The sequence below is a fragment of the Mesocricetus auratus genome, unplaced genomic scaffold, assembly GCF_017639785.1.
Source record: "Mesocricetus auratus isolate SY011 unplaced genomic scaffold, BCM_Maur_2.0 Super-Scaffold_100028, whole genome shotgun sequence".
NCBI lineage: Eukaryota > Metazoa > Chordata > Mammalia > Rodentia > Cricetidae > Mesocricetus > Mesocricetus auratus.
In genome coordinates, this window is record NW_024429209.1 from 4,671,324 (window position 1) to 4,697,530 (window position 26,207).

Sequence of the window (26,207 nt, forward strand, 5' to 3'; positions counted from 1 at the left end):
TCATCAGTAAAGCCATGTTGAGTCAGGATAGCAGAATAGGGTATGGAGTGGTGATGAAGCAGATGTACATTCTGAGCAGAATAAAAGTCCAGGCTGGAAAGGGTTCCGTGGTTAAAGAATGTTATTATAGCTCACCCAGAGGACCTGGATTCAGTACTCAGGGCTTACTTCAGAGATCTTACAACTGTCTGTAATTCCAGCTTGGGGGATCTAATGCCTTCTTCTGGCCTCTGCAGTCACCTGTACTCATGTGTACATGTGCATGCACGCAGACACACACATACACACACACACACACACACACACACACACACACACACACACACACACACGAATTGCTAAAAAAACTTAGGAAGACCAGAAGTCCATAGGAATAAAGAAAGACACAAGGGTATATTGCAATGTCAAGATTTCATAAACCTGGGACATCTGTTCTCTGTGTGTTCCTGAATCACTCTACATTTGATTTTATTTTTAAAGCTGTATTTTTTTTTACTTTATGTGCATGGGTGTTTTGCCTGAGTATGTGTCTATATGTGAAAGTGTCCAAGATTATTTTCTAAACATGACATTTTATGACATGACTGCTGCCTGTAGTTATAAAGAGAAGGTTCTGGATGAGATGCAAAGGGGGAAAAACCAGGGACAAGTCTTCCTGGAAATCCCCCTCACCTCCTCCTGAAAGACAGTGACCTCATCTGACTTGGTATCTTCGCATAGAGGGAGCAGCCAGCCCTCCTTGAGCCTTGGCAAGGAACCCTGTGAAACATCAGGCAGGCTCTGTGTACAGAGCTCTGTAGGAGGAAGTCTATGCCGCCATGAAACATGTGACTTACTAGAGGCGCATACAGATGAGGTAATAAAAGGGCGGTTTACCACACCGCTAACCACACCCACTTTAGGCAGGACTAAAGACGTATACGGCTGGACATAAAGACGTATACGTATGTAGGCAGAACTACGTCACTAGCCAAGCCCACTTTTGGGCATGGCTAGGGGCGTTACGGGGGAAGGCTAATGTTGCCATGCAGATTCTCTTTCCCCCAGGGCACTCTGTGCCTACTTTCCCTGCTGTCTGGGGCCATTCCACCTCATATTAAGCTAGGCGTACGGGTGATAGTCTCCCTACTCTATAGAAGAGGAAACCGAGGCTTGGAGAAGCTCACAGTCCGAAACCTGACTAACGTCAACCTCAGAGAGTAGCAGAGATGCGAAGGATGAGACTCCAGAATTAGAGCCCTTAAAAAATCCCCCTGGCCTCCCAGGGGGAAAAAATAAAACTCCAAAGGTCCTGTTTTCTTAAACATCTTACTAGGAAAATACCAAAGGTCTAGCAAATAGATACAGTGAATCTAGATGATGTCACCACCCAGCTTCGAAGAAAGACTTAAATGATTCGGGAAAGGGACGGGGTGCCTAGGAAGATGGATGAGCCCCACAGCCACAGGCCTCAACAGGTGCGCGCGTGCATGCATGCGCACGCGCGTGCCTAGCACATGCGCACATGCCCATGCTCGCACAGACCTCCAGGCTCCACTGGGGCAGCCTCTGGACTGGTCCCCAACGTTGATGGGGAACCGCAGCTGCCCTCCCCCTCCCGCCCCCACGGGTGCCTTCCTCCTTCCTCTTTCTACTACTGCCCTGCCATTTCCCAGGCGGCTTCCTTATAGGTCTCAGGTTCCCCTCGGAGGCTTTGAGGTCTGGGCTTCTCTGGAGGACATGGCTTGGGGCCCTGACAACGTGCGGAAATGGTCAACCCTGGCGCTGCTGGCCATCATGGGCACAGCTCTGACAGCGGCCGTCAACCCTGGCTTCGTGGCCATAATCTACCAGGAGGGTCTGAACTTCGGTAATTGGATGCCTTTCTCCCTTCCTCCCTTATCCTGAGGGGCACTCATTGAGCACTTAGGATGCACAGCCATTTAAATCTGGTGCCTGGCAAGCTCATAGCTCTGCTGGGGAGACCTCTTTCCACTCTTTGACATAGGCACACGCTCACAAGGCTGAGCAGTGGCAGAGCTGTGACTGGACCACTATTCTAAAAGATTCCAAATGTCCCCGGTCCCTGAAGGTCCTCAAGGTCCCCTCTCTGAACACTGTCTCCTGGCGCAAATTTCTAGGCCCTTTCTTTCCGACGTCTGCCTTGCCTCATTAGGTTGAGCAGGCTAGGTGAGGGTCTCTCCAGTGAGATGTCCAAACTCAGCTGGCCGACTACCCCAGACTACTTCCCCAAGCCCAGGCAGGTAACAGCTCCACTCACCTGCTTCGCTGCCAGGTGCCTCACAGACCCTCCGGGTCCCGTTTCTTCCACACCCGAGTCGCCCAAGAGGCTCTGGGAGGCGCGCACCTGCTTTTGAGCTCAGGTCCTCGCTGAGCCCTCCAAAGAACTTTTTGGTGCTGCCCCCCGGTGATAGACAGAGGAACTGCTCAAACCAGACCAAGCAGAGACAGGACCTCAAAATCAGTGTGCACTGGCCCAGGCCCCAGGAGATTTGCTTTCCTACTCCAGAACTCATGTTCCAGCCTAGACAGGACGGTTCAGAATCTCAGCGATGCAGACAGATTCCCCCATTGAGCTTCGAGGGTTATGTTTAAATCCAAAGCTGGTGTGTGTGTGTGTGTGTGTGTGTGTGTGTGTGTGTGTGTGTGTGTGCTTGCGTGTAGCACATGTCCTCATAAGGGTACATGTGTGTGGCAGCTTCAGGGAGCAGAGGCTCAGCAGAAGTCCTCACAACCGCCTCACTTTTCTCTTCTGCTGGTGTCCCATGTGGCAACTGGAGTGAGGTTTTGAAAGAGCAGCAAGCCTGTTCATGAGTGTGCCTTTCTCCCCACCCCCACCCCCATGTTGCACACCCAAAGGCTGACCCTGGGGCCTGAACTCAGGGAACAAGACGCCTGCATTTTCATCCTGCCTCTGACTACCTCATCTGTGGGCTCTGGAACAGCCCTGGTCTTCCCTAGCCTGTTTCCTCTTGTGGGAGATGGGAGGGGTGAGAGGATCCTCTTCCAAGGATTGCTCAGCAGGCAGCAAGCAGAGCCTGCTGGACAGGAAGACCCCGTGCATTTTATTGTTGCTGTTGCTGGTTATGACTAAGTCCCAGTTGGCTCCTGGGAAACCGGAAGCCTGTTCACGGCTCACCTCTCTGCCTCCCTCCTCTCCCCTCAGGCAACATGTTTGCCTGTTAATTGGATCCTTGATGCTGTCAGCCACCTCATCACTGGTGGCAGAATTCCTGCCTTTGGGGCATTCATTTATTTATTCAACAAATAGTAAGCGCCAGGCACCACTGTAAATACCAGAGATGCATTAATACATAAAAACTGCCTCCAACTTCTGGGGACTTTCATTTAGCAAAGGAGAGTGACATCAGTGAGAGTCATTGTGAATAGATTCCTAATTACAAAGGAAAATGGGTGCTTCAAATGACACATCCAAGACTATGAGGATAGTAATATCTGTGTCAGGGAAGCTTCCTGAAGGAAGTTAGAAGTTGAGCAGTTGACTACAGACGGATAGCAGGAGTCGTGGGGGCAAAGGTCCGTAGCAATTGTCTAGAAGAATGAGGCGGGTGTCAGTGGTATGGAGAGTAAGGTATGGAGAAAGATGCTTGGCTGGCTGTTTGGGGTGATATAGCTGACGAGGGCTCACAAACTACTGCCCACAGACCCAATGTGGCTTGCTATATATTTCTATATGACCTGTGAGCTGGTAAGGTTTTTGTTTGGGGTGTGTGTATGTGTACACGATCATGAGGGTGAACACACAAGTGTGGGTTTATCTGGGAGCCAGGGGAAACCTCAGGTGTTGTCCCTCATGCACTTTGGGGGGGCATTCTCCATGTTCATGTGTGTATATGGGCACACATGGTGTGTGTGTGAGTGAGGGTCTCCATGTGTCATGTGGATACCAGAGGTTGACACTGGGTGTCTTTCTTAATCACTCTCCATTTTACATGTTGAGGCAAATCTTTAATCCAGCTCATTGATACAGCTATTCTAACCAGTCAGCTTGCACTGGGACCAATGTCCCTACCTCCTGTGCACTGACATTACAGACAAGTCTCCATTCCATCCAGCATTTATGTGGATTCTGGGAACCTGGGCTCTGCTCCTTATGCTGTGTGGCAGTCACTTTAACTACTGAGCCATCTCTGCAGGCAGTTTTAGAGACAGGGTTTTGCAATACGGCCTTAAATGCAAGCTCTCCTGCCTCAACATCCCCAGTGCTAGGACTGCAGGTCTTTGTGGTTCAAACAGCTGGGGGAAAATCAGAAGAAGGATGGCGTGTGGATGACTATTTCGGGATTCCCGATGCAGTGCTGGAGCACGGCCCCATTTCTGCCTTTGCCGGATGAAGTGGCTCAAGGTGTGGGAGGAGCCGGTGAAGCACAGGCTCAACACAGACCCTGCCCCACCCTGCCCATCCCACTGTCATCATCGAGGTCAGGCCCAGGGGTCTGGAGCCTCCAGGGCTGCTCTGAGCCTGTCTCTGCTCTGTCCTCCAGCATGCCGGGAGGCTGTGGCCGTGCTGCAGAAGGAGCTACAAACCATCAAAGTCCCCGACTTCTCCGGAGTCTTTAAGATAAAGCACCTGGGAAGAGGTTACTATGACTTCTACAGGTGAGGCTTGTTGAGGCTTACTCCTCTAGATACGGGTCCCGGGGACTTGAATCCTGTGGCCGCCAAGTTCTCAGCTCATGGACTTCAACACTCCAAACCCAGCCTGCACACCAGCCCAAGGGGAAATGGCACCTCAAGCTGAGCCTGGATGAAGCCACCAAAGTTTTCTTTCCAGCACCCCTCCACTCCCACAGGAGACATCATGAAACCCAAAACCCCGGGCTATACACGTGTATTTCAAGGACAGACAAATGGCCTGTGCCGGAATCTATGACCTCACAGGACTGGGTAGTTCAGCCCAAGGCCCGCTTGTGCCAGGCTTATGTGCCACTGGGACCATTGGTCTCTCTTGCCACCTCTCTGTGTCAGGTTCTCAATTCTCCAGAGACAAGCTAGCCACCAGGTAATTCTAAGCGCACAACCCCCTCCACTCTACTCCAGGAAGAAGCCTTCTCCTTGCAACACAAGCCAAAGCTCTGAGGTATACTCTGATTAGCCAAGTGTAAATAATGGACATGCCCCTGAGCCAATCACTGTGCCAGAGGAGTAGAAAAACTAATGAGCTAAGCTTAAGTCCCACCCCAGAAAGACAGGTGGGTTCCTAGCATGGAATGGGCGAGGCAGCTCCCAAAGTACACTTGCAGGTCTCCTGCCCCAAGAAAGGGGGCCAGGCTGCTGGACAGAAAACCCCCAAGTGTTTCCTACAGAATTTTATGCCCAGTCCATTCAGCAGACATCTGAAGCACCTACTATGTGTCACAGTAGCAGCTTTCACATTCCAGCAGTGAGAACAGGCATACCTATTCCATCCTATACAAAGCCCTCAGGCAAGTCTGCCATCTTTGTTGACAGTCACTCACGATGTGTCCATTGTGAACCCAAGGAGACTTAGACACAGAGACACCAAATGGCACATTCAGTGTGGCATTGAGTGAAGCCCTCCTAGCCCAGGACACTGACTGGAACTTTCTCCCCTGCAGTATGGCTGTGGATGGATTTCATATTCCTAATCCCCAGATCAGTTCGCTGCCCACTGATGGCCTCCAGCTGTCCATCCAGAACGCCGACATCAAGATCAGCGGAAAATGGAAATCAAGGAAGAACTTCCTGTGAGTCTCATGCGCAGGGGTTGCTGGGTAGACTGGTGGCACTTGGGGGCATCAGAGCCAGGGATGTCCACTTCTGCCTTGTCTATAGACATGTGTCACCACGGGGTCCCTGGTGGGGTTGTCACTTAAAAACGGAACACTGCTTGAAGAGCCCAGTTGGTTCACATCCCAGTGCAGGGCGTGGCAAGGCTGAGTCGGTGTGTGTGGCTCAGAAGGGAAGGCTAGGTAGGACTTTTGGTTTTTGTTCTGTATTAGCCAACTACTGCTTGTGCATACCAAACATCCCAATCTCAGTGGCTTGAAACTGTAACTGTGATGCATTGTCCGTATCTGTGTATCAGCTAGGCCCAGCTGAGGGGTGTGGCTAGGGTTAGGGTTAGGGTTAGGGTTAGGTGAGGTCCTGTGTGCTGCCCAGAGCATAGTCTTAGTGATAGAAAAAGTACAAAAGGCAGAGCTGACCATGCATATTCTTGTCCCGTGTCTTAAATAAATTCACTTCACTCCTACAGGGGCAGTGACTAATTAAGTTCATTCATCAGTAGTAAGTTCATACTACTGGGTCAGTAATTGCTTAAAGTCATGACACCAAACACTCAGATTTTTAGTGACAAAAGTAAGATGTTCAGCTGTTAGTACAAGGTCTGTGTGAAGAAACGGACACTCAGAGAGGTTAAGAAACATGCTCAAAGCCACACAGCGAAGGGCTAGAGGGTGGGGTGGCAGAGTACCAGGTGAAAACAGGTTGGGGTGTCAGGTTACAACCCTGACATCCAGCATTGCCAGGTTTACACAGCTGCCTCTCCTCTCTGAGGCACCCCTACCTCTGGAGTGGGGCAAACAGGGAACCTGAGGTCCCCGCTGACGGGAGAAGTATGAGGGAAGGATTCGATCCAGGTCACTCCTCTCTGCCTCCCTTTCAGCAAAGCCAGTGGCAAGTTTGACCTGGATGTTCAAGGTGTCTCCATCTCCGCTGACCTGAGGCTGGGCAGGAACCCCTCAGGCCACATCACCGTCCAGTGCTCTGCCTGCAACAGTCACATTGACAGCGTCCATGTCAAAATCTCAGGCAGCATGCTGGGGTAGGTCTCCAGGGCCTGCAGTCCCAAGAGGAGACTGTGCCCCCAAACTCCCTTCCTCAGAAAGTAGGCTCACCCCCACATGGACCTACAGACCTTTCAGAGCCTTGGATGTGTGGGGGGCAGGGCCTGGGGGCACGGGGAGCAGACACCATCTCAAGGTACAGGTCAATACTGACAGATGTCCATATTCCAACCCACAATCACCTACGAGACTGGCTGTGCCCCCGAAGCCTGCACAGACGATGGCAGGCATTACTGCCATGCAGTAGTCAAGACAGGCTGTCTGACCCTAGCCTCTCGGGCAACCCAGTCTGTTTTCCTAAAGCACCAGGCCCATGGGGGTGGGGGGCACCTTAGTAGTGTTATTACATCAGGGAAGGGCTCACGTAGGGCCATAAGAACCTACACTTAGAAAAGGTACATAGTGCCCCAGACACACAGAACTGGAGGACCTGGACCAGACTGGGGGCAGGAGGAAATGACATTTGAACTGAGATGAAAGGAGTGAGTAGGTAGAAGCTGGTGATGGGGTATTTTGGACAGGGGGACACATGTGCAGACTGTGGTGAGAGGAAACACAGAGAATCAGGGAACAAGGCTCGCCAATGCCACTGCTTTACCGATTGACAGGGTCACGCAGGGGTGGATATGGGATGGGGCAGTTGTCTGTAGCTATTAAGAAGATAGTTCTGTAAACAGGTTGCTAGAAATGGGGAGACATGTCTAATGAAGGCTGCATGACCCAGGGCTAGCTGCCAGGGTTCCCAGGCACACCTGAAACTCCCTTGTGTGTCCCCACATGTCAACCTGCAGGTGGCTGATCCAGCTATTCCACAAGAATATCGAGACTTCCCTGAGAAACACCATTTATCAGAAGGTAGGAGAGTATCAGAGGTGGCAGAGCAGGGCCTCGGAGTGACACCTTGGCCTTCATCCCCACCCCTCAGCATCCGTAGAGCATTTAAATCCACAGCTTTCTCTCCAGAGCCCAGCCAGTGCTTCACAGAGAGTCCCGCAGAGAGCTGGGGGGGCAGCCCCTACCCGGCAAGCCTTCCTGTAACTGCCTAGCCGCTTCTGTTTACCCCACCCCAGCGCCTTCACAGAAGAACAGCCAGCCTTTGCTGTCTCCCCCTAGGCACCCGCCCTCCTCTCCCCTCCCCTTCCCTCCTCTCTCTTCCCTGGTGCTGCCCTAGAACACGCAACACCAAGGAAGATGAGGAAGATATTGCATCTACGTTATTTCTTGCTGCCACTAGGAGAGATCCCCATGGAGTGTGGAGCAGGGCGATGGCGGGGTGCAGATGGCAGGGTGTCCCCCGTGCTGAGGGCAGACATAGCTTAGCACAATTCCAAGGACCCTCTGTGTGCACTCTGGCATTGGGTCCCTAAAGATCATCACCAGCAGGGTATCCTGCTTGGCAGCAGCCCTTGCTTAAGGAAGTGATGTGTCAAGTGCCCCAAGGCTGCAAGTGGGCCTGAGCAGGCTGGAGTGGGCGGGGAGCCGGCCAAGAAGGTAGCTGAGGCCATGGGATGCTCTACGAGAGTGGTTGATTTGGAGCCCCCTACTGGCCTGGTGGGTAAGCAATGGGGCAGTGGGAGCAGGCGGCATCTGAGGGGCAGTCGGAGGGTTCAGCCTGGGCCAGTGAGAAGCGGCACAACAGCCTCAGAGAAGGATGGCCCGGTTCCTCTGGGGACTTCGGGGCCTCCTGTGGCAGAAGCACATTCCAGGGGCAGCTTCTCCACCCCTCCCCTTTTCCCCTTCTTCCTTCCTAAGTTCTATATTCCTACCCACCGCCCCCTCTCTCCCTACTTTGCTGAGCTCCACTGGGAAGCCCCAGGCTTTGGAGCCTGTCCTGGAACTCACTCTGTAGACCAGGCTGGTCTTGAACTCACAGAGATCCGCCTGCCTCTGCCTCCCCAGTGCTGGGATTAAAGGTGTGCACCAGCACCACCCGGCTCAGTCTGTATGTTTTAATTGAAGAGTTAAGACCATTTACGTGTGTGTGTGTGTGTGTGTGTGTACTCGTGTTGTGAATGCAGACACACTTGTGCCACTCTGCCCATGTTGAATCAGAGGACAACTCAGATAGGTATCCATCCTCCCTCTCCACTATGTTTGAGATGTGCATGCCCTTGGTCACTTTTCTGCTGCATACACCAGGCAAGGTGACGCTCAAGCTTCTGGGCTCTTTTCTGTCTCCACTTTCCATCTCTCCATAGGAAGAGTTCCAGGTGCTTCTGCTACCTGCCCAGCTTCTACATGGGTCCCCGGCATTCAAACTCAGGCCCTCACTCTCGTGTGGCAAGCATTTTTACCACTGAACCCCACATTTAGGGTTGGCCCCAAGAGATGCACACTAAGTTCTTTTTTTTTTTTTTTTTTTTTTTTTTTGGTTTTTTGAGACAGGGTTTCTCTGTGGCTTTGGAGGCTGTCCTGGAACTCGCTCTGTAGAACAGGCTGGTCTCGAACTCATAGAGATCCGCCTGCCTCTGCCTCCCGAGTGCTGGGATTAAAGGCTTGCGCCACCAATGCCCGGCCTAAGTTCTTTTTTGTTGTTGTTTGTTTGTTTGTTTATTTATTTATTTATTTATGGTTTTCTGAGACAGGGTTTCTCTGTGTGGCTTTGTAGACCAGGTTGGCCTCAAACACATGGAAATCCGCCAGCCTCTGCCTCCTGAGTGCTGGGATTAAAGGTGTGCTCCCCCTTGACCTGCACACACTAACTTCTTTTTCTTGAAGACTTTCTAGTTTACTGAGCCAAGGCTGAGTCTTTCTGTCCACTCACTGGTTATTCTCCTAAAGAAACATGAGAGATGTATCCTTGCCCAAGCTCTCGGACTGGTACATGTCTCTACTGTGCTCTGCACACACACACACACACACACACACACACACACACACACACACACACACACACACACACACCCTAGTTCCTCTAAGTATCGCCTGAAGCACTGGTTTAGTAGGAAGAATGGCTTCAGTTTGAGGATGTGTAGAAGGTCTTTATTTCTCTTTTTGTTGCCCCAGGTTAGCTTTGCTGGGTAGAGCTCTTGGCTGGAGCTCTTTGTTTCAGGGTGGGAAATGCATCACCGCTCTCCCCCCGTGCCTTGGGGGCTTCTGCGGTCAGGTGTGCCTTTGCTCTGGTAATTTTGCCTTTGTAAGCACCTTCTCTCCTGCAGTCTCTGGGGTTCTTTATTTGTTCCGGCTTCTTGGCTTCAGCTACAATATGATCAGAGATGGTTCTCTTCTGGTAGGGTCTACACGGTGTTCCAAGTACCTAGTGTACTTAAATTTCATTTCTTTCCCCAGATTGGGGGAATTTCCTGCTATAGATTTTTTAAATTGAGTAGGTTTCTCACCCTAGCTCTAGGAAAGTTTTACATGCAGGAAAAACACGGGAAGCAGATATTCAGGCAATGTAGTCTTACACGGTTAACTGTTTCTGAGCTTACAGTGGCCAAAGGCAAAAAGGAAACTTGATTAGCTGCATGATTTTTAAGAAGACACTAAAGGAAGAGAAAGAGAGTCTCCACAGAGTTCATGTGTTAGACACTTGATCACCAAATTAATCTGTTGGTGGTGTTTAGAGGTGCAGCCTGTGGGTGGCAAGAAGGTTAAATGAGCCCCCATGATGGCCTTGGTGGCTTTATAGGAAGAGGCAAGGGACCTAAGCTAGCATGCCTCTGTCTTGCCAAGCTCCATTCTCTACTGTGTTACAGTCTGGAAGCCTCTTAGCAGATGCTGCCCACTTGTGGTGGACTGGAAGGAACCATGAGCTAAATAAACCCATGTTCTCTGTAAATTACTTGGTCTCTGGCATTTTGCTATAGCCACAGATAAAAGATGATATCTGGACTCATTTGTGGAGGGCCCTTTCCACTTGTGAAGCTCACTGGCATTTCTTTGGTTGGCCCTAGATCTGCACGATCGTGATCAACTCTGTGTCCACAAAGCTGCAGCCTTATGTCCAGACTCTTCCAGGTAAGGGCTGGGAGTGGACTGAGGATGGAGAGGGGATATTGGGGGCTGGAAGGGAGGCAGAGTGACCAGAGCAGGCCCGAGTCTGGCGGTGAGGTCAGGCTGCAGTCCTCCCCAGCGGGTACTGGGCCAGTTCCTTGTGCCTCCAGAATGAAGTAGAAGGCAACTGCTTCCTCCAGTCGGGCAGAAGGCCAACACCCAAGCACTCGAGTGCCCCACACCCTGGCATCCCAACACCCCAGCACCCCCTCACCCTGGCTCTCTGAGACCAGTGACACACACAACCTGGGATGAGAGACTCCCCACTTCTCTCTAGACCTCAGTCTCCACACCCTGAAAGGGGAACAATATCTTTATACACAACAAATGGCAGTGAGCAGCTGCTGCTGCTGGCGGGCATCCTCCTGCCCCAGCCTCCTCACTAAGATTCAAGAGAGGGGCAGATACTTGTTTGAAGTCCCAGGGCCATCTAGAAGAGTCCAGATCCCAGTGTGGAGATAAATTTCATTTTTTTGGCAAATTTTAGACATTTCTATGATGTGTTTTACTCACATCCACTGTAAGTTGGGATCTCCCCCTTGTGGACTGAAGCACCCCAGGTTCATAATGAGTGATCCAGTGCAGGACCAAAGAACCACCTCCCTCCCTCCCTCCCTCCCTCCCTCCCTCCCTCCCTCCCTCCCTCCCTCCCTCCCTCCCTCCCTCCCTCCCTCCCTCCCTCCCTCCCTCTCTCTCTCTCTCTCTCTCTCTCTCTCTCTCTCTCTCTCTCTCTCTGTGTATGTCTGCAGCCCAGGCTAACCTCTAACTCTCAGCAATCTGGCTGACTTCAAACTCCTGCCTCTGCCTCTGCCTCCCCCATGATGGGATTACAAGCTTGTTGCTCCCTCACTGAGCCATTGCAATCTGAGAGAGAGAGAGCAGACAGACAGACAGACAGACAGACAGACAGACAGACAGACAGACAGAGTACATGTGTACATGAGTCTGGGCACTGAACCCAGAGCCTAGCAGTGGCTCACTAGGTGCTCCAACCCAGTCTCCAACACCAGACTTCACTTCTTTTATGGGAATCTCAGGGAGATCCTGTGGGGGTGATGGAAAGAGACCACAGTTCCCCTTGTGGCCATACAGGCTACTGCCATTGGAACCAGCTCACAACCCATCTTCTCTGTGTCTAGTGATAGCGAGAGTGGATGAAATGGTCGCGATTGACTACAGTCTACTGACTGTGACAACCACACCTGAGCTCCTGGAGGGGCAGCTAAAGGTGAGGCTTCCACAGAGACAGGTATCTGTTCAAATATGAGCCCCGTAACCCTGGAAACTGACCTCTTCCTGCTTGCTTTGCCCCATTCCACACTCCCCTGCATCCCCAGCTCCAGCCCTGCTGGCCATCAGCATCCCAAAAACTCCCAGTACCTGCCCCCTGCCCAGGGCCTTTGCACTGCCTTGCTCTCCCCTCTGCCCAGGGCTCTCTGCAGCAGATAAGCGCACTGCTCTCCCTGCTTCCTTCCAGTTCTTGGTCAAATAGGCCTTCCTAGGGATGTCTTCCCAGGGATGCTTTCTCTAACCACTCACCTGAATAGCCCTCGCCACTGTACCCCAACACTGCCTTTTTCTCAGCAGAACTAATTACCCCACACACACACCCTATGGTGAGAGAGGGGCAGGGACTGCTTCAGTCACTAATGTTTGTACAGTTCACCACTGTGTATACAGCACCTGGAAATATGTTTGGTGTAGGGTCAGTGCTCAGGAAACTTGTTGGATGGGAGGGAGGGAGGAAGGAAGAAAAGGTAGGTAAGACAACAGAGGGTAGAAAAGGCGTGACATTGCCTAACTCAGCATTTCTCAACTTTCCAATTCTGTGAACCTTTAATACAGTTCTTCATGTTGTGGTGACCTCTCAACCACACAATTGTTTCATAGCTACTTCATAACTGTAAATTTGCTATTGTTATGAGTCATGATGTAAATATCTGATATGCAGGATATCTCATATGTGATTCCTGTGGGGGTGGAGACTGACAGATTGAGTACTGGCCTAAACCATACCATCCAGAAATAAGCCCCATCAAGACTCATGGAGACACCCCAATCCTTCTCTATCTACAGCAATACAACATACACAGAGAGAGCCAGGTGGGAGATCAGACACAAAGAGAGACAGAGACAGCGCGCGTACACACACACACACACACACACACACACACACACACACACTTCATGATACTCCTGTAAGCATTGCTATCCATCACTGAGCCAGCGGAGCACAATGTGGACAGCTCCTAAGCCCCCCCACAAAAATGTCTCCTGTGACCTTTCACTGGTGACTCTGTCCTTCAGTGAACAGCCAGAATAAGGCCCCTGGAACAACTTGACTTTTTTCAGGTGTCCCATGCAGCTAACCAGAGCTGCAGTTGGTACTGAATCACGCCCATTTTGTTCACTGTGTGGCATGCTGGTTCCTAAATGGACAAGAGTTTTATTCATATGATGGGAAAGTGTGAGTAGGCAGCCTGGGTCTCTAGCTCTGGGGACATTTGTGGGCTGGGACCTGGAGAGAGGGGATGGAGGTTAGCCAGGAGCAGATGGAGGATGGAAAAACAAGGAACTTGGGGCAGGTGAAGCTGCACAGTGATCCAGGAAGAAGGAGCAGGCAGCTGAGTGCGCAGATATCAATCACCCTGACAGCTCTCTGTTCACTCGTGACTACTCTGTAGAGGTGCTGGGCAAGACTGAATACTCCAAGCACCCACATACACACAAGAGTGCACACATACACACAAACACATGGATGGACCACATGCATACATATACATACACATAGTGCACACAGGCACATACATACCTATGGCATACACACATGCACACATATATACACATGCATACATGTACACACTTGCACACATATATACATATACACATATACAAATACACACACATCTGCTCTTGGTTGATGACCTGTTTTGCATGGGGATTGGTGCTGTCCTCCTTATAATTTTCTCCTAAGGTTGAGTATTAAAGTTAGTGTCCACTATCTTTAAGAACTTCCTGGCTTTCTGGGTGTGGTGGTGCATGCCTTTAATCCCAGCACTTTGGTGGTAGAGGCAGGAGGATCCTTTTGAGTTCAGTCTGGTTTATACAGTAAGTTTCAGGCCAGCCAAGGCTACATAGAGACCCTGTCTCAAAAAGAAGGAAGGAAGGAAGGAAGGAAGGGAGGAAGGAAGGGAGGAAGGAAGGAAAAGAAAAGGGAAAAGGGAACCATGTGGCGTTTCGTAGTGTGGGCCACAAGGACATTAAAGGACAGCACGAGTTGCTCAGAGAATGGGCCTGGGCTGTAACTCAGTGGCACTGGGCCCACCTGGATGAATGTCACTAAAGGTTCAGCGGATTTTCCCCACTACCCTCCTGCCCACATGAGGCACCACACTGACTATGATGTTTGTCTTTTTTGTGCACACTTTAGACTTTCTGTGCTCTTTAAGTTTTACATAAGTGGTATTCTACCAAATGTATCTATAATTTGATTTTCTGAGTTAGACATTCCTTTTCTTTCTAAACAAATGTTCTGCTTTCACCACGCTTTGTCAAAGTGCTTTTTAGAGACACAGGAAACATGTGTCCTCCCAGCTGCACGTAACACTTACCAAAAACACACACTTCAGCCTTCCTCATTCTGCTAATGGGACGGGGGAGGCAATCTGTAGGCCACTGTTCTTTCATTGGCTGCTGAACCGACTGGCAAGAGGGAGGTGGGATGGTGCAATGGGAGGTGCTGGCTGGATGCCTCTGCCACTTAGCTTTGTGGGACCTCCTCATGCCCCAGGATGCTAGAAAGTGCTCCCTGGTGCCCCATGCTGCCAACAGCAGTTCCTGCTCATGCCCTGCTGGTTCTCTCCCATCTTTTACCAGACTAGAGATGCTCGCCTGTGATTTTAGGACACCCAGACCTGCTCTGTTCTTTCCACCCAGGGGGAATTTTTCTGGCGGGGACACCGCAGCCCACTTCCTATCATCCCACCAGCAATGAATTTTTCCCCCAACAATAACCGCATGTTGCACCTGGTCATCTCCGACTACTTCTTTAACACCGCAGGATTTGCATATCATGAGTCTGGAATCTTGAAAATAACTCTGAGGGACCAAATGGTGAGTGTGGCTGACTGGGAGCAGAAGAGCGATGGACTCCACACCCAGCATACCTAGGTGGAAGGGTTTGTTCACAGGGGTGGAGTTCAAGGTGCTGTGAGGGTCAGGAGGCAGGGAGCCCCGCTTCAAGTGTTGGTCCCATTCCTTTTCAGCTGAGGCACTCTATGTCACTTATGCATCCTTGTACCTCAGACTCATTTATAAGCCACCAACACTAGCATCCTCCCCAGAGGTGATTGTGAGTATTAACCGAAATAACAGTGAGAGGCTGAGACCCCAGACTCAGTGTGCATAGCACTCACCCTCCCCCCACAATGTTATTCCCACCCCTGATGTAGCAGCATTGGCTCTCACCACATGCTCATAGCTGGACTCACTCTGGACCTCAGTTTCCCTGTCTGTACATAATGAAGTAACCCCCTTCTCTACAGCCTGGGAGGTATAGCCATCCCAGCCTGGCCTCCTACATCCTGGGTCCCTTTTACAGCACTCCTCAAAACCATCAGGTTCTCTCTGTATAGGAAGACATGCAGAGTGTCCACTACCCACTATGGAAGAAAACACAAACCACCCAAGGGAGCCAGGCTGCTTACTCACAGCAAGACTGGGCCCCATGGCTGGTGAACCTCAGGAGTCAAAGGTGGCAGGGGTGGGGCATCACAAGATGGGGAGGAGGGGGGAGGTCAGACTGCTGTGATTGATTGGAGGGGTAGCATGGAGGCAGGTCAAATGAAGAAGGCATCCTGTGATTGGTGTGGCAGCAGATGGTAGTCACTGGCCACGCCCACCCTTTCTAGCCAATAACTAACCAAGTTGTAGTGCCAGGTGGTATTGCCACTGTAGTCCCAGGGTGCACTGATATTCGGTGTCTCACCCCTATTCTCAGCTTTAGCAACCTCCCAACGTCCTTTCCTCTCCTCACTGCAGTTGCCAAAGGATTCCAAATTCCGACTGAACACTGAGTTCCTGGGGACCTTCCTGCCCAAGGTAGGAAAGTCTTGTCTCCTCACTCATCTCGCTAGAGTACAGAGAGGACTGGACCATCGTGATAGGATGAGGGCCCCCTTCAGGCCTTTAGACAGCAGGAGAGACTGGAGCTGGCTCAGCGTAGCCCAGCCCAGGGATAGGCCAGGTGTCCCATCAATGCCACCCATCCATCGAATCCCTGCTGAGCTGGGGACCAACAGAACAGTCTGTCATCCCCACACCTCGGGCTCCTCTGCCCCTGAACTTCCCTCTCTGAGTCCTTCCATTCTTCTCCTTCCTGCCTCTCTCAGTCCTGTGAAGACGGAAATGTTCCATTCAGGCGCACAAGGCAGTTAAATGAACGAACCATGCATGCAGACTGTGATGTGACGTCAGTGGGTAGATGAGGTGGACAGGCAGGTTCCTTTTGCAGGCTGAATGGGTTAAGCCAGAAATTTATTTCTTAGACTTCTGTGTACTGGAAGGCCAAGATTGGGCCTTCAGGAGGAGTCTGCCAGCCAGTAGTCCAAGGGGAGGGAGAAGAAAGCAGTAGCGTCCCCTCTTCTGAGGAGCTGAGCCCTCAGCTCACCCCTACACTCATGACCTCATTCAGCCTGCCTTCCATAGAGGCCCATCTCTTAGAGCTAACGTGAGCTGTGGAAAAGGAGCACGAGTATTCCATTTACAATAGTGTCCAGAAACTTCCACAAGGAGGTGGTGGCTGGGGAGGTGTGACTGGTAGAATTGCCCAGGAGGTTTGTCTTGGACGTTGGCCTTGTAGTTGTTGCTCTTACCTCAGCTGATTGCCCGGGGAAGGATGGAAGGCTTGCATGGGTCTCAGAAACTTTCACTAAAAAGAACCTCTTGTGTCATTTGTCACTTGTACTGGGAACTGCAGGTGGCCATGATGTTCCCCAGCACAGAGGTACAGCTAGTGATCTCCACCTTCTCGCCTCCACGCCTGAGCATACAGCCCTCAGGCCTCTTGCTCGACCTTGCCATGAAGACCCAGGCCTTCTCGGTGCTTGCCAACTCCTCCCTGGTTCCTCTTTTTCTGCTTCACATAGTAAGTTGGGTGGGGACCCAGATTCAAGTCCAAATACTGCGACTCCACAGCCGGCTCCCCTGTTCACACTCCCACAGGCACTTATCACCAGCTGTCCTATGCCTTTGCTTAGTTACATGTGGCTGTCACTCCCTCATCCTTTCATTCATTCAGCAATTCATTTCTTCACGGCATAAAGTGAAGAAATTCCCAGCCACCTGTCTTTGGTGATTCAGATATGTGTGCGTGCGTGCGTGCGTGTATGTGTGTTTTGTCAACCTGTTTGTCCATTATTTTACATATTTTTAATTTAAATTTAAATTAGAAACAAGGTTGCTTCACATGTCAATTCCAGGTCCCTCTCCGTTTCCCTCCCCCTCCTCCCATGCCCTCCCACCAACCCCCCCCAATATCCCCTCATTTCCCCAGGGAGGGTGAGGCCCTCCATGGGGGTGTCCATAATCTGTCATTTCATCCAGGGCAGGGCCTAGACCCTCCCCCAAGAGTTCAGGGTGAGAGTGCATCTCTCATTGTTGGATGTGAGTCCAAAGTCCATTTGTATACCCGGGATAAATACTGATCTACTACCCAAGGCTCAATAGGTTACCTAGGCCTCCTCACTGACACCCACGTTCAGGGGGTCTTGATCAGTTCCATGCTGGATTCCCAGGCATCAGTCTTGGATTCAAGAGCTAACCCTTGTCAGGTCAGCTGTTTCTGGGGGTTAAACCAGCCCAGTCTTAATCCATTTGGTCATTAGTCCTCCCTGTCTGTCACTGGATTTCTTGAGTTCAGCTCAGTGCTTAGCCGTGGGGAGTCTGCTTCTGCTTCAATCAGCCACTGAATGAAGGTTCTGTTTCCCAGACTCTCTGGCCATGGGACTGTAAGCTGGCACTCCCCAGATCTGTGTCTAAAATCCATATATGAGAGAGTACATGCCATGTTTCTCTTTTTGTGACTGGGCTACCTTGCTCAGGATGGTTTCTTCTAATGCTGTCCATTTGCCTGCAATATTTGTCCAATTTTTAATTAAGTCAATTACTCATTCTTATGTGAAATATGCTGTACCTTGTCTGACCCCTACACCCATGACTTATTCAATTATTCGTGAATTCATTTGCTTAAACCTTTGTTCAGTGGGCCCTTCATTCATCACTCATCCATGCATCTGTTTGAGTACTCTTTTATTTGTGCATTTGCCTAGCCCTTAATTTGTCCAAATTTTCATTCACTGCTGATTTGTATTCACTGGCTGCATCACCCTGTTGCTACATTAATGGCTGTGGCCCTTGCATGTGTCCAGCGTCTCCCCTAACAGTGGAGCACCTACAGAGGTCTACAGTCTCCCGGCAGGGGGCGCTAGAAACCTGTGGCCGGTCTGCCCAGTTCCAAGCTGAAAGTCCACCCAGGAGGTGAAATGGGTTCTGAAAAGGCCATAGGTAGGCCACAAGCTGAGGTGGGGCTTCTCTTCCTTAGCCTCTTTCAAGTGAAGCTGTAGGTGGCTATTGTGATGATAGGCCAGCCGGGATTTCCTGCCTGTGTCTCTTCCCCTCCCCAGACTGACAGTCCAGGACTCTCAGAACCACAAGGCCAAAGCCATTCTCCCTGCTTCCTGGGCTCTGTGGGTATGACCCAGAGGTATGACCGCTCTGCTGGCCCTCCCCTGCCAGGGGTCAGGCCAGTTACCTGGATCACTTGCATTTCAGAACACAAACGCCTCTTTGGAAGTGGACTTTGAAGCAAACAGACTTGTTGGAGAGATGAAGCTAGAAAAGTAAGCTGGGGGGGGGGGACAGGAGGAGGTGGGTGCCCATCAATTCCTGGGTCCCCAGGAGAGTAGTGGCCTCCCTGTACACTCAGCACCCATGCCTGGCCTCGGTCTACCTGACCAAGCCTCAGACGGTGTGTAGTGGGCACGCTGTCCATTTGCTCAAAGCCGGGGTGGTGGTGACGTGATACTCAGGAGCACTTAGTTGAGACCCTGTCCCAAAGCAAAGCTGAAAATGACTGAGAATATGACTTGGTAGGGAAGCGCTTGTCTGGCATGCGTTGGGCCCTGGGTTTTCTCCCCAGCACTGCCAAAGAAAACAAGAAACCAAACTGCGGCTCAGAGGCAAGTGACTCACCCAGGCTCATACATAAGTGACCACATGTCCCAATTTACCCAAAACGTCCTGGACTAGTGAGTAGGCCATGGATTCAGGTACCTGACAAGCCCGAGGCTTCCAGGCTGAGTAGAGTCCGGTGCTCCTGTGATGTCCTTGGGAGTCTGAGTCACTCTGTCTCTCGGGCTTTGCTGTCCCCTCGGCTGGCTTCATTCCCTGCAGGCTGTCCCAACAAGCAGCATCCTAGGCAGCAGGAGAGAGACGCTCACTTGCTATTCTAAAGCACATTTGTCAGCACTGTGGGCTGTGCTCAGAACAACACTAACCATTCTGGGGATGCGTGACTCTCCCCAAGGGAGAGCCTGAGGCATGCTGAGAAAGCACACCGGCTCAGAAGCCTGGGTGGTGTCCATGGGTGACGTTCCCGGTCACTCAGGCCACTGGACGGTCTCCTCTCCCCTCCTGCAGGCTGATGCTGGAACTGAAGCAATCTGACTTTGGCTCCTTTAAGGTGAGTCTGAGCCCTGCTGAGGAAGTTCCTGGCTCAGCCTGCACTTACAAACTGTACAGGCCTCAGGCCAGTCACTTGCCCTCTTGGAACTCATTCCTTCCTCACGAGAGTGTGTGTGCTGGGATTCCACTGGGACAAAATGTACACAAAAGTACTGCTCTGTGTGTTTGTTGAATGGACAAATTAATTACTTTACTAAGCCCCAGTTTTTAGATATTAGACGATGAGATCAAGCTGAATGCATTAACCGCAGCCCTTGAGAAGCAAAGGCAGACAGATCTCTGTGAGTTTGAGACCAGCCTAGTCTACATAGTAAGTTTAGGTCAGTCAATACTATTTAGAGAGAACATGTCTCGAAGAAAGAGGCTGGCATGTGGGATCGGGGAGGCCCCCATGAGGAGGTGACATTTGGCTGTGAGAATGAGCCGGCAGCAGTGGGAACAGCGGGGCGTAAGGCCCTGTGACCGGACCATCTTGGCATGTGTGGGGAACGTAAGGAACTGGGTGCCTGGTGTATGATGCCTAGAGGACATAAGAGATGTACCCAGCGAAGCAAGCTAGGGCTGGATCACCCAGCGCCTTCTAGGTAAAATGGAGGAGAAAAGATGGAGATCAAGGGCAGTGAACAGCCCCAGGGAGCCTGTCCTTACCGGGAACAGGGAGCTGTGGTTAATGCCACGCTTAGGGTTCTGTACTTGGGTGAGAGGAACAACCATAGGACACAAGAGTGTGACAACAGAGGTGTGAGACCAAGAACAGAGAGATGAGGGTGGGCTGGAGGAAGGCTTGGAGGGGGCTTACGCAGAATGGATGGGAGAAGATGTTTGTGGGAAGGCATCGTGGTGGCAGCCAGGTTGTGGCTGAGTGACTGAATGACCCAGAAGAGGTCTGGCCATTTGGCTGCCCCTCTTCCCTCAGCCCTGCCATAGACCCATCCGTGTGGCACCTCCACCCAGTGCACACCCATCAAGGCTGGGGCTCCTAGAGCACAGGCACAGCCTGCTTCCCGCTGCTTTGCAGAGCGCCTGCCTTCCCCATTGAGGGCCTTTGAGCTACCAGCTCCAGAATCACAATGTCCCAGCCTGCCATCTCCAAGTCTGCTGAGACTCCATCTGGGATAATAGCAAACAGAAGGCTAGCCTACCCCTCCTGGGGCTCCTGTGGCTTCCCCTGCAGAGGCTGACTCTGGCTGGTAACTAAGTTCTGCTCCTGCAGAAAATGAAATTGGGCTTTCCCAGATGCAGAGCTAGGAGGGCACCTAAGTGAGGTGCCCCAGGGAGCACAGCCTGGAAAGCAAGCACGATTACCCAGAAACAAGAGCATCACGTTTATGAGCGGTGTCAGTGCTCCAGGCAGGCTTCCTGATGCGGGTCCAGATATTTATTTATTTATTTATCTATCGGCAAAACAACACACGTGCAGCACTGAGCACCTGGAACCTGCACTTTTGCAAACTCAAGTAGTGAAATACTTATTTGTATTCCTACCATTCAGTTCATGATTTAGAATATAACCTTCCAGCTGGACAATGGTAGCACATACCTTTAATCCCAGCACTTGGGAAGCAGAGGCAGGCAGATCTCTGTGAGTTCAAGGTCAGCCTGGTCTACATAGCTAGTTCCAGGACAGCCAAGGCTACTCAGAGAATCCCTGTCTTGAAAACCGTGTGTGTGTGTGTGTGTGTGTGTGTGTGTGTGTGTGTGTCTGTGTGTCTGTGTGTCTGTGTGTCTGTGTGTCTGTGTGTATCCATCCTTTCTGGCTTTTCAGTGTGCCCCTTTAATTAGAATTCAGACTTCCTTGGCTCCCAGAGCCTCCTTCTGCCTCACACATTGGCCCATCCCTGTGCTGATGGTTGCATTCCTACAATATCCTGTTTAATGGCTCCCTACTATTTCTTGATGTTAAAGTAGCACCACATCCCCCAAGTAAGTTCCCTGCTGTTGGACTCAGTAGTTCCATTAGTTTATCGCTTGTGTTAAACTGTCTTGTGGAAGACTCTTACTGCTCAGGTTTTTCTTCATCCCCTGCTATTGCCTTCTCCCCATCCCACAGGAAGGTTGCATTAGGCCTGTTACTGCCCAAAAAAACCACACATTCTGAAATAAAGGCCTCCCTTCCTCCCTCCCTCTCTCCTTCCCTCTTCCTCTTCCTCCTCTTCCTCCTCCTCTTCTTCCTCCTTTGCTTTTTGCTTTTGAGGCAGGGTTTTACCATTGTAACCTTGGACTGGAACTCACTATGTAGACCAGGCTCATATACATCCACCTATACTTGCCTGCGATTCCTGAGTGCTGGGATTAACAGCATGTGCCACCGTGCCTGGCTTGTTGGCCTGTTTGTTTTGAGCCAGGTATCAGGATCTGGAACTCATGATCCTCCTGCCTCAGCCTCTGAATTGCAGGCATATCCCACGTCTTCTTAATCATTTGCAAGGCTTTTGTTGGCCACTGTGGAAGAGCCTTGAAAAGCCCCCTTTCGTCGTCTCCCAACCTTCTGTGGTCTTGCCAGCTGCCCAGTTTCCTCATGTCTTCTGGATCTTGTGCCCACTCTGGGTGCTTCTCCAGGCTGGGAGGCAGGGAGAGGAGGTGTGAAGTTGCCCTGATGATGTAACCCCACCCCACCCTTCCCATCTGAAGGTGGAGTTGATGGAGGCTGCTATAAACTACCTCATGCCCAAGATGGTGCTGCCCAGGATCAATGGTAAGGAGCTTAGAAGAAACCAATGGTTTTCAATCCTGGTCAGAAGGGTGGGGCTGCCTGCCTGCAGATCCTGGTTCTTGGCTCAGGTTACAGGGCAGAGGATGGGCCCCTCAAATGACCTCAAGTGACATTTGGCCCTGGACTCCTTGTCTGCTCCCATTGCTTAGAACATTTCTGCCTGTGAGGTGGGCGGTTGTTGAGTGACTTTTTCAAGGTGTTGTAAAACTAACATCTATCGGCATCTGGGGTTCACACCAACAGTCCCTAGACCAACCTACCCAAGTTCATCTTCATGGGAAAGATGGGTCTATGATGAATTCCTTGTGATTGATCCAAGCATCCCCAGGTTACTAAACTATCCCCTGAGCTTGCATGCCTCAGTTCCACCTTAGTTTATGGGGTGCTGTCCATTCATAGCTTCATCTGCAACAAAGAGGGGCTCTGTGTACAGATACCCCCAATCCTAGGTCCATGCTCTGTCTGTGTACCCCTGGTTTCACTCAGGTGTGGTATAGAGCAATAGTGTGTACCCTCAAGAAGGGAAGTCACTGGGGAGAGGTCCATATGGGTCCTGCATGTGGGCTCAGGGGCGGTTGGAGGACAAGGAGGCGGGGTGCAGTCACCAGGGCAGCCTTCCTTCCGGGCGTGCAGACCTGTGCCGGGTCCTGCTTCACCCTCCTCTCCTGTCTCGCACCCTAGAGAGGCTGCGCAGAGGCTTCCCTCTTCCTTTGCCTGCAGGGGTCCAACTCAACAACCTCATGTTTCAGTCCTACGAGGTAAGTGCCCAAGGTCTCTGGCCACCTAGTGTCCCATAGGAACAGCAACTCACCGTTGCCAAGCCTCCTCTGTGCCACACGCTGCATCTGCATCGAGCCCTTCCTAGCCTCATACCATCCTTAGGACACAGAGAGAGCCAGCACTTAGGAAACCGGGGCATCAGATGAAGTTCACAGTCTAAGCCAGGCTCCTCGCTTTTACACCATTGTTCCTTGTTCCTGTAAACGCAGACTCACCAAGTAGACACACAGTTCTTTTCAGGCAGATGTGTTTAAGTGCTGAAAATCAGATTATTTTTAAAAAGCAGCTGTAGGGGGTGGGTAGGAAAAAGAGAGGCTTGGCGTGACCTGAGGTGAGACTATGTTCACGCATAGATAGGAAGTGGATGGCCAAAATGCCTACAGGAGAAGATGGGATGCAGCCTCTTGTAGGGGTAGAAATGACTTCTGTAGTCCAAAAGGGAAGCTGGGAAATGTAGTCTTTCACAGGAAACTATCGCCTAAAGCATGGTGAATGCCACTGATGTACCAGCATCATCCTGGTACATGTACATACAGACCTCTGGTAGAGCCTGTCCTGCAGGTATGCGACACCCTGAGGTTTGCATACCTTCCTCTGAGTTTCCAGGCCCCTGGGCTCCTGAGACCTTTCCCTCAACTGTTTCAGTCTCCCTTTCCTGTTCTGTCCCCTCCCTGAAGGCCAGCAATCCTGGCTTTCCTGCCTGGGCATCTTTCCCCTGTATTACTGGCATTCTTGGACACTCTGAGCAACTCCTCAAGCTCAGCGGCCATCCCTGTACCACCCAGCTTCCCAGCCAGGGGACCAGCCTTCCTCTGTACTATACGGGTCGGCCACCTCCCTTCCTCAGTGTCTGCACACCACGGCCTCTTCATACCTACACACCCCAACAAACCCATAATCCCACAAGGAGGCCCTCACCCGGCCCTGAGTTCCCACCTCAGTTGACAGCTTACTTTTCTGGCACGCGGCCCCTATGAGAAAGTCCTATGTCACCAAGTTTCTCTCTCTAATGCCTGGTGGCAGTCAATCCTGGTTCTTTAGACCAGGGAGCGGCTGAAGATGAGACTGAGAAACGACAGGTGACAGAGCAGAGGACTCTACCCCCACCCTCCCAGCATCTTGTTCCTGAATTTTATCAAGGTCATAAAAAAAAGACCCCCTGGCAAAATTTAATTTCTTCACTTAGAAACAGAGGGGAGGACACTCAGGGCAGGGAGTCATTTTTCAACCTTGACTGGAACCAGGTCTTGCGAGCTGCTGCAAGGCAGGGAGGACACATGGAGGACCCCAAGGTGGCCAAGAACACCTACCAGGGAGACGGCTGACAGGTTCTCCAGCCGTCACTGCTGTCAAACACACCCACTGCGGACACCCTAGGGTCCCACTGCTTCCCGCCTTTCTCAAGGAGACTGGCCTTACCCTATCCCCATTTTAGCCAGGCCCCCAAGTTTTCTTTTCTTAACCACATATATGTGTGCGCGGCTTGCATACTGTGTGTTTGGATGTGTATGGATGCTCGCATATGCGCATGTGAACATGTGTGTGTGTGCACATACACCCATGGAGGCAGAAGGTGACGAGGAGTGTCTCCATCCGCCACTCTCTACCTTTGTGTACTGAGACAGTTTCCCAGCCAGGTTGCCTCCTTAACATCAAACCCCAGCAGCCAGGGTGCGCTTCAGCTAATGGTGTCTGTCTCTCCCTAGAATTTCCTGGTGCTTGGAGCAGATATCCACCGGACCTGAGAGATCACCACAGGCCCTGGGCCTGGGAGCTCTTCAGCTGCTCCCAAGGGGGCCACTGTACGCACAGGATAGCCTGCTCCAGGAATCCTTTAGTCTTTGGCCCTGCCCTCCAGCCCCTGCTCACTTCCCCAAGCTCAGCTCTAGAAGTAACAGAAGCCAGTGGAAGTTGAGCTCAGGAAAAGAGGGAGGCCTGTATGCCAGGGCTCCACGCCTCCTTCAGCGCCGCCCCTCCAGCACTGGTGTTTCTGCTGGAACTGTGACATTCCTTTGGGCTTTGCAAAGACACCTGTTTTGTTTCCTGCATATTCTGTGTGCTGGTGTGGCTTCTTGTCCGTTCATTAATGCACTCACAGCATGACCTGCACGTGTACTCTTGAGTCCCTTACACCTACGTGAGCACAAACTCCGGCTGTTGCAAGTGTCCTTGGGGCTTTCTTGATTGGAAGGGATGAGCCTGGTTTTCTAGGGTCCTGCAGTTTTGAGAGGTGGTGTGTCTACGGGGCTGTTGTTCCTGTCATTACCACTGCTGAACAGGCCTATTGACTTCTGCTGTCAATGCTGAGCTGTTGTTCCTCACTACCACATGGCGGCGCTGTTGAGCATGTGACCAAAAGGCTGGTGGTCTGTGCTCATGACCTCCAGGCCCTAGTGTAGGAGCCACCAGTCCCAGGTTCTCCAGGATTGGTGTTGGATCTTGCTGGGGGTGTTGGGACATTCCCTTCCTTGAGACATCTGATTGGACTGCCCAAGCCTGTTAGATGCATTTTATAAGGATCAAGTGGCCCCAAGGCCTCTCTGGACTGGGGACCTTTGGTCTAAGACCAGGATGATAAACAAGAACACATCTTAAGGTTGAAGCCATGTGTGTCATGATCAGTTTCGTTTTTAAAATGGTATTTCAGTGATGTCTGAAAGCTTTGGAAAGGCAAAAGTGGACTAGAGTGACCCGGAAGGAGGGGTCTGATGACGGCAATGATGGAGAGAAGTGTTTGCCGGGAGGAAAGTAGGGAGTGGTCTTCCTAAAGAAGGACACACACCTGCTGACATCATGACTCTGTTACATGGGGGCTGAGGTTCCAGGGCCACCCCAGCCCAGAGGATCTCACTCAGTCTTCATCCATTGCACCTCCCTCATTCTGGGACTCACTCATGTCTTTCCAATTGGCTCACTGCCAGTCACAAGCCCCACTAGTAGCAAAGCTGGGATTCCTAGACTCCTGCCCTCCTCAGAGCCCATGCACCTTCTGGTCCTTCCAGATGTCAAAGATGTCTGGGGGGCAGGGGGGACGGGGCAGGGCGCCGACATGTAGAAGGTAGGAGTTCTGTGTTCGGTTGCCTAGGTCACACACTGTAAAAAAGGTACCAGACTCAGGAAACAAAAGTTCTGCCTCTAATTTGTCC

The 26,207-nt window shown here is 51.4% G+C and overlaps 1 protein-coding gene across 1 annotated transcript; it reads left to right on the forward strand.

Moving 5' to 3' along the window:
- Nucleotides 1–1,509: 1,509 nt before the first annotated feature.
- On the forward strand, nt 1,510–25,109 carry Bpi (bactericidal permeability increasing protein). The gene is made up of 15 exons (XM_005082654.4): nt 1,510–1,849; nt 4,506–4,620; nt 5,601–5,729; nt 6,650–6,808; nt 7,622–7,685; nt 10,727–10,790; nt 11,966–12,054; nt 14,763–14,939; nt 15,867–15,926; nt 16,804–16,971; nt 18,657–18,724; nt 19,524–19,566; nt 22,200–22,263; nt 22,963–23,039; nt 24,768–25,109. Exons 1-15 carry the CDS (start codon nt 1,570–1,572, stop codon nt 24,804–24,806), a joined length of 1,596 nt encoding a protein of 531 aa, XP_005082711.2. The 5' UTR covers nt 1,510–1,569; the 3' UTR covers nt 24,807–25,109.
- Nucleotides 25,110–26,207: the final 1,098 nt, after the last annotated feature.

Bases quoted from the DNA above. Each gene is read 5' to 3' on its own strand.
- Bpi (XM_005082654.4), top strand. From the start codon at position 1,570: ATGGGGAACCGCAGCTGCCCTCCCCCTCCCGCCCCCACGGGTGCCTTC. The intron at 18,725-19,523 runs GTAAGCTGGGGG...CCCCTCCTGCAG, and splicing joins GGAGAGATGAAGCTAGAAAA to GCTGATGCTGGAACTGAAGC. The intron at 19,567-22,199 runs GTGAGTCTGAGC...TCCCATCTGAAG, and splicing joins CTGACTTTGGCTCCTTTAAG to GTGGAGTTGATGGAGGCTGC.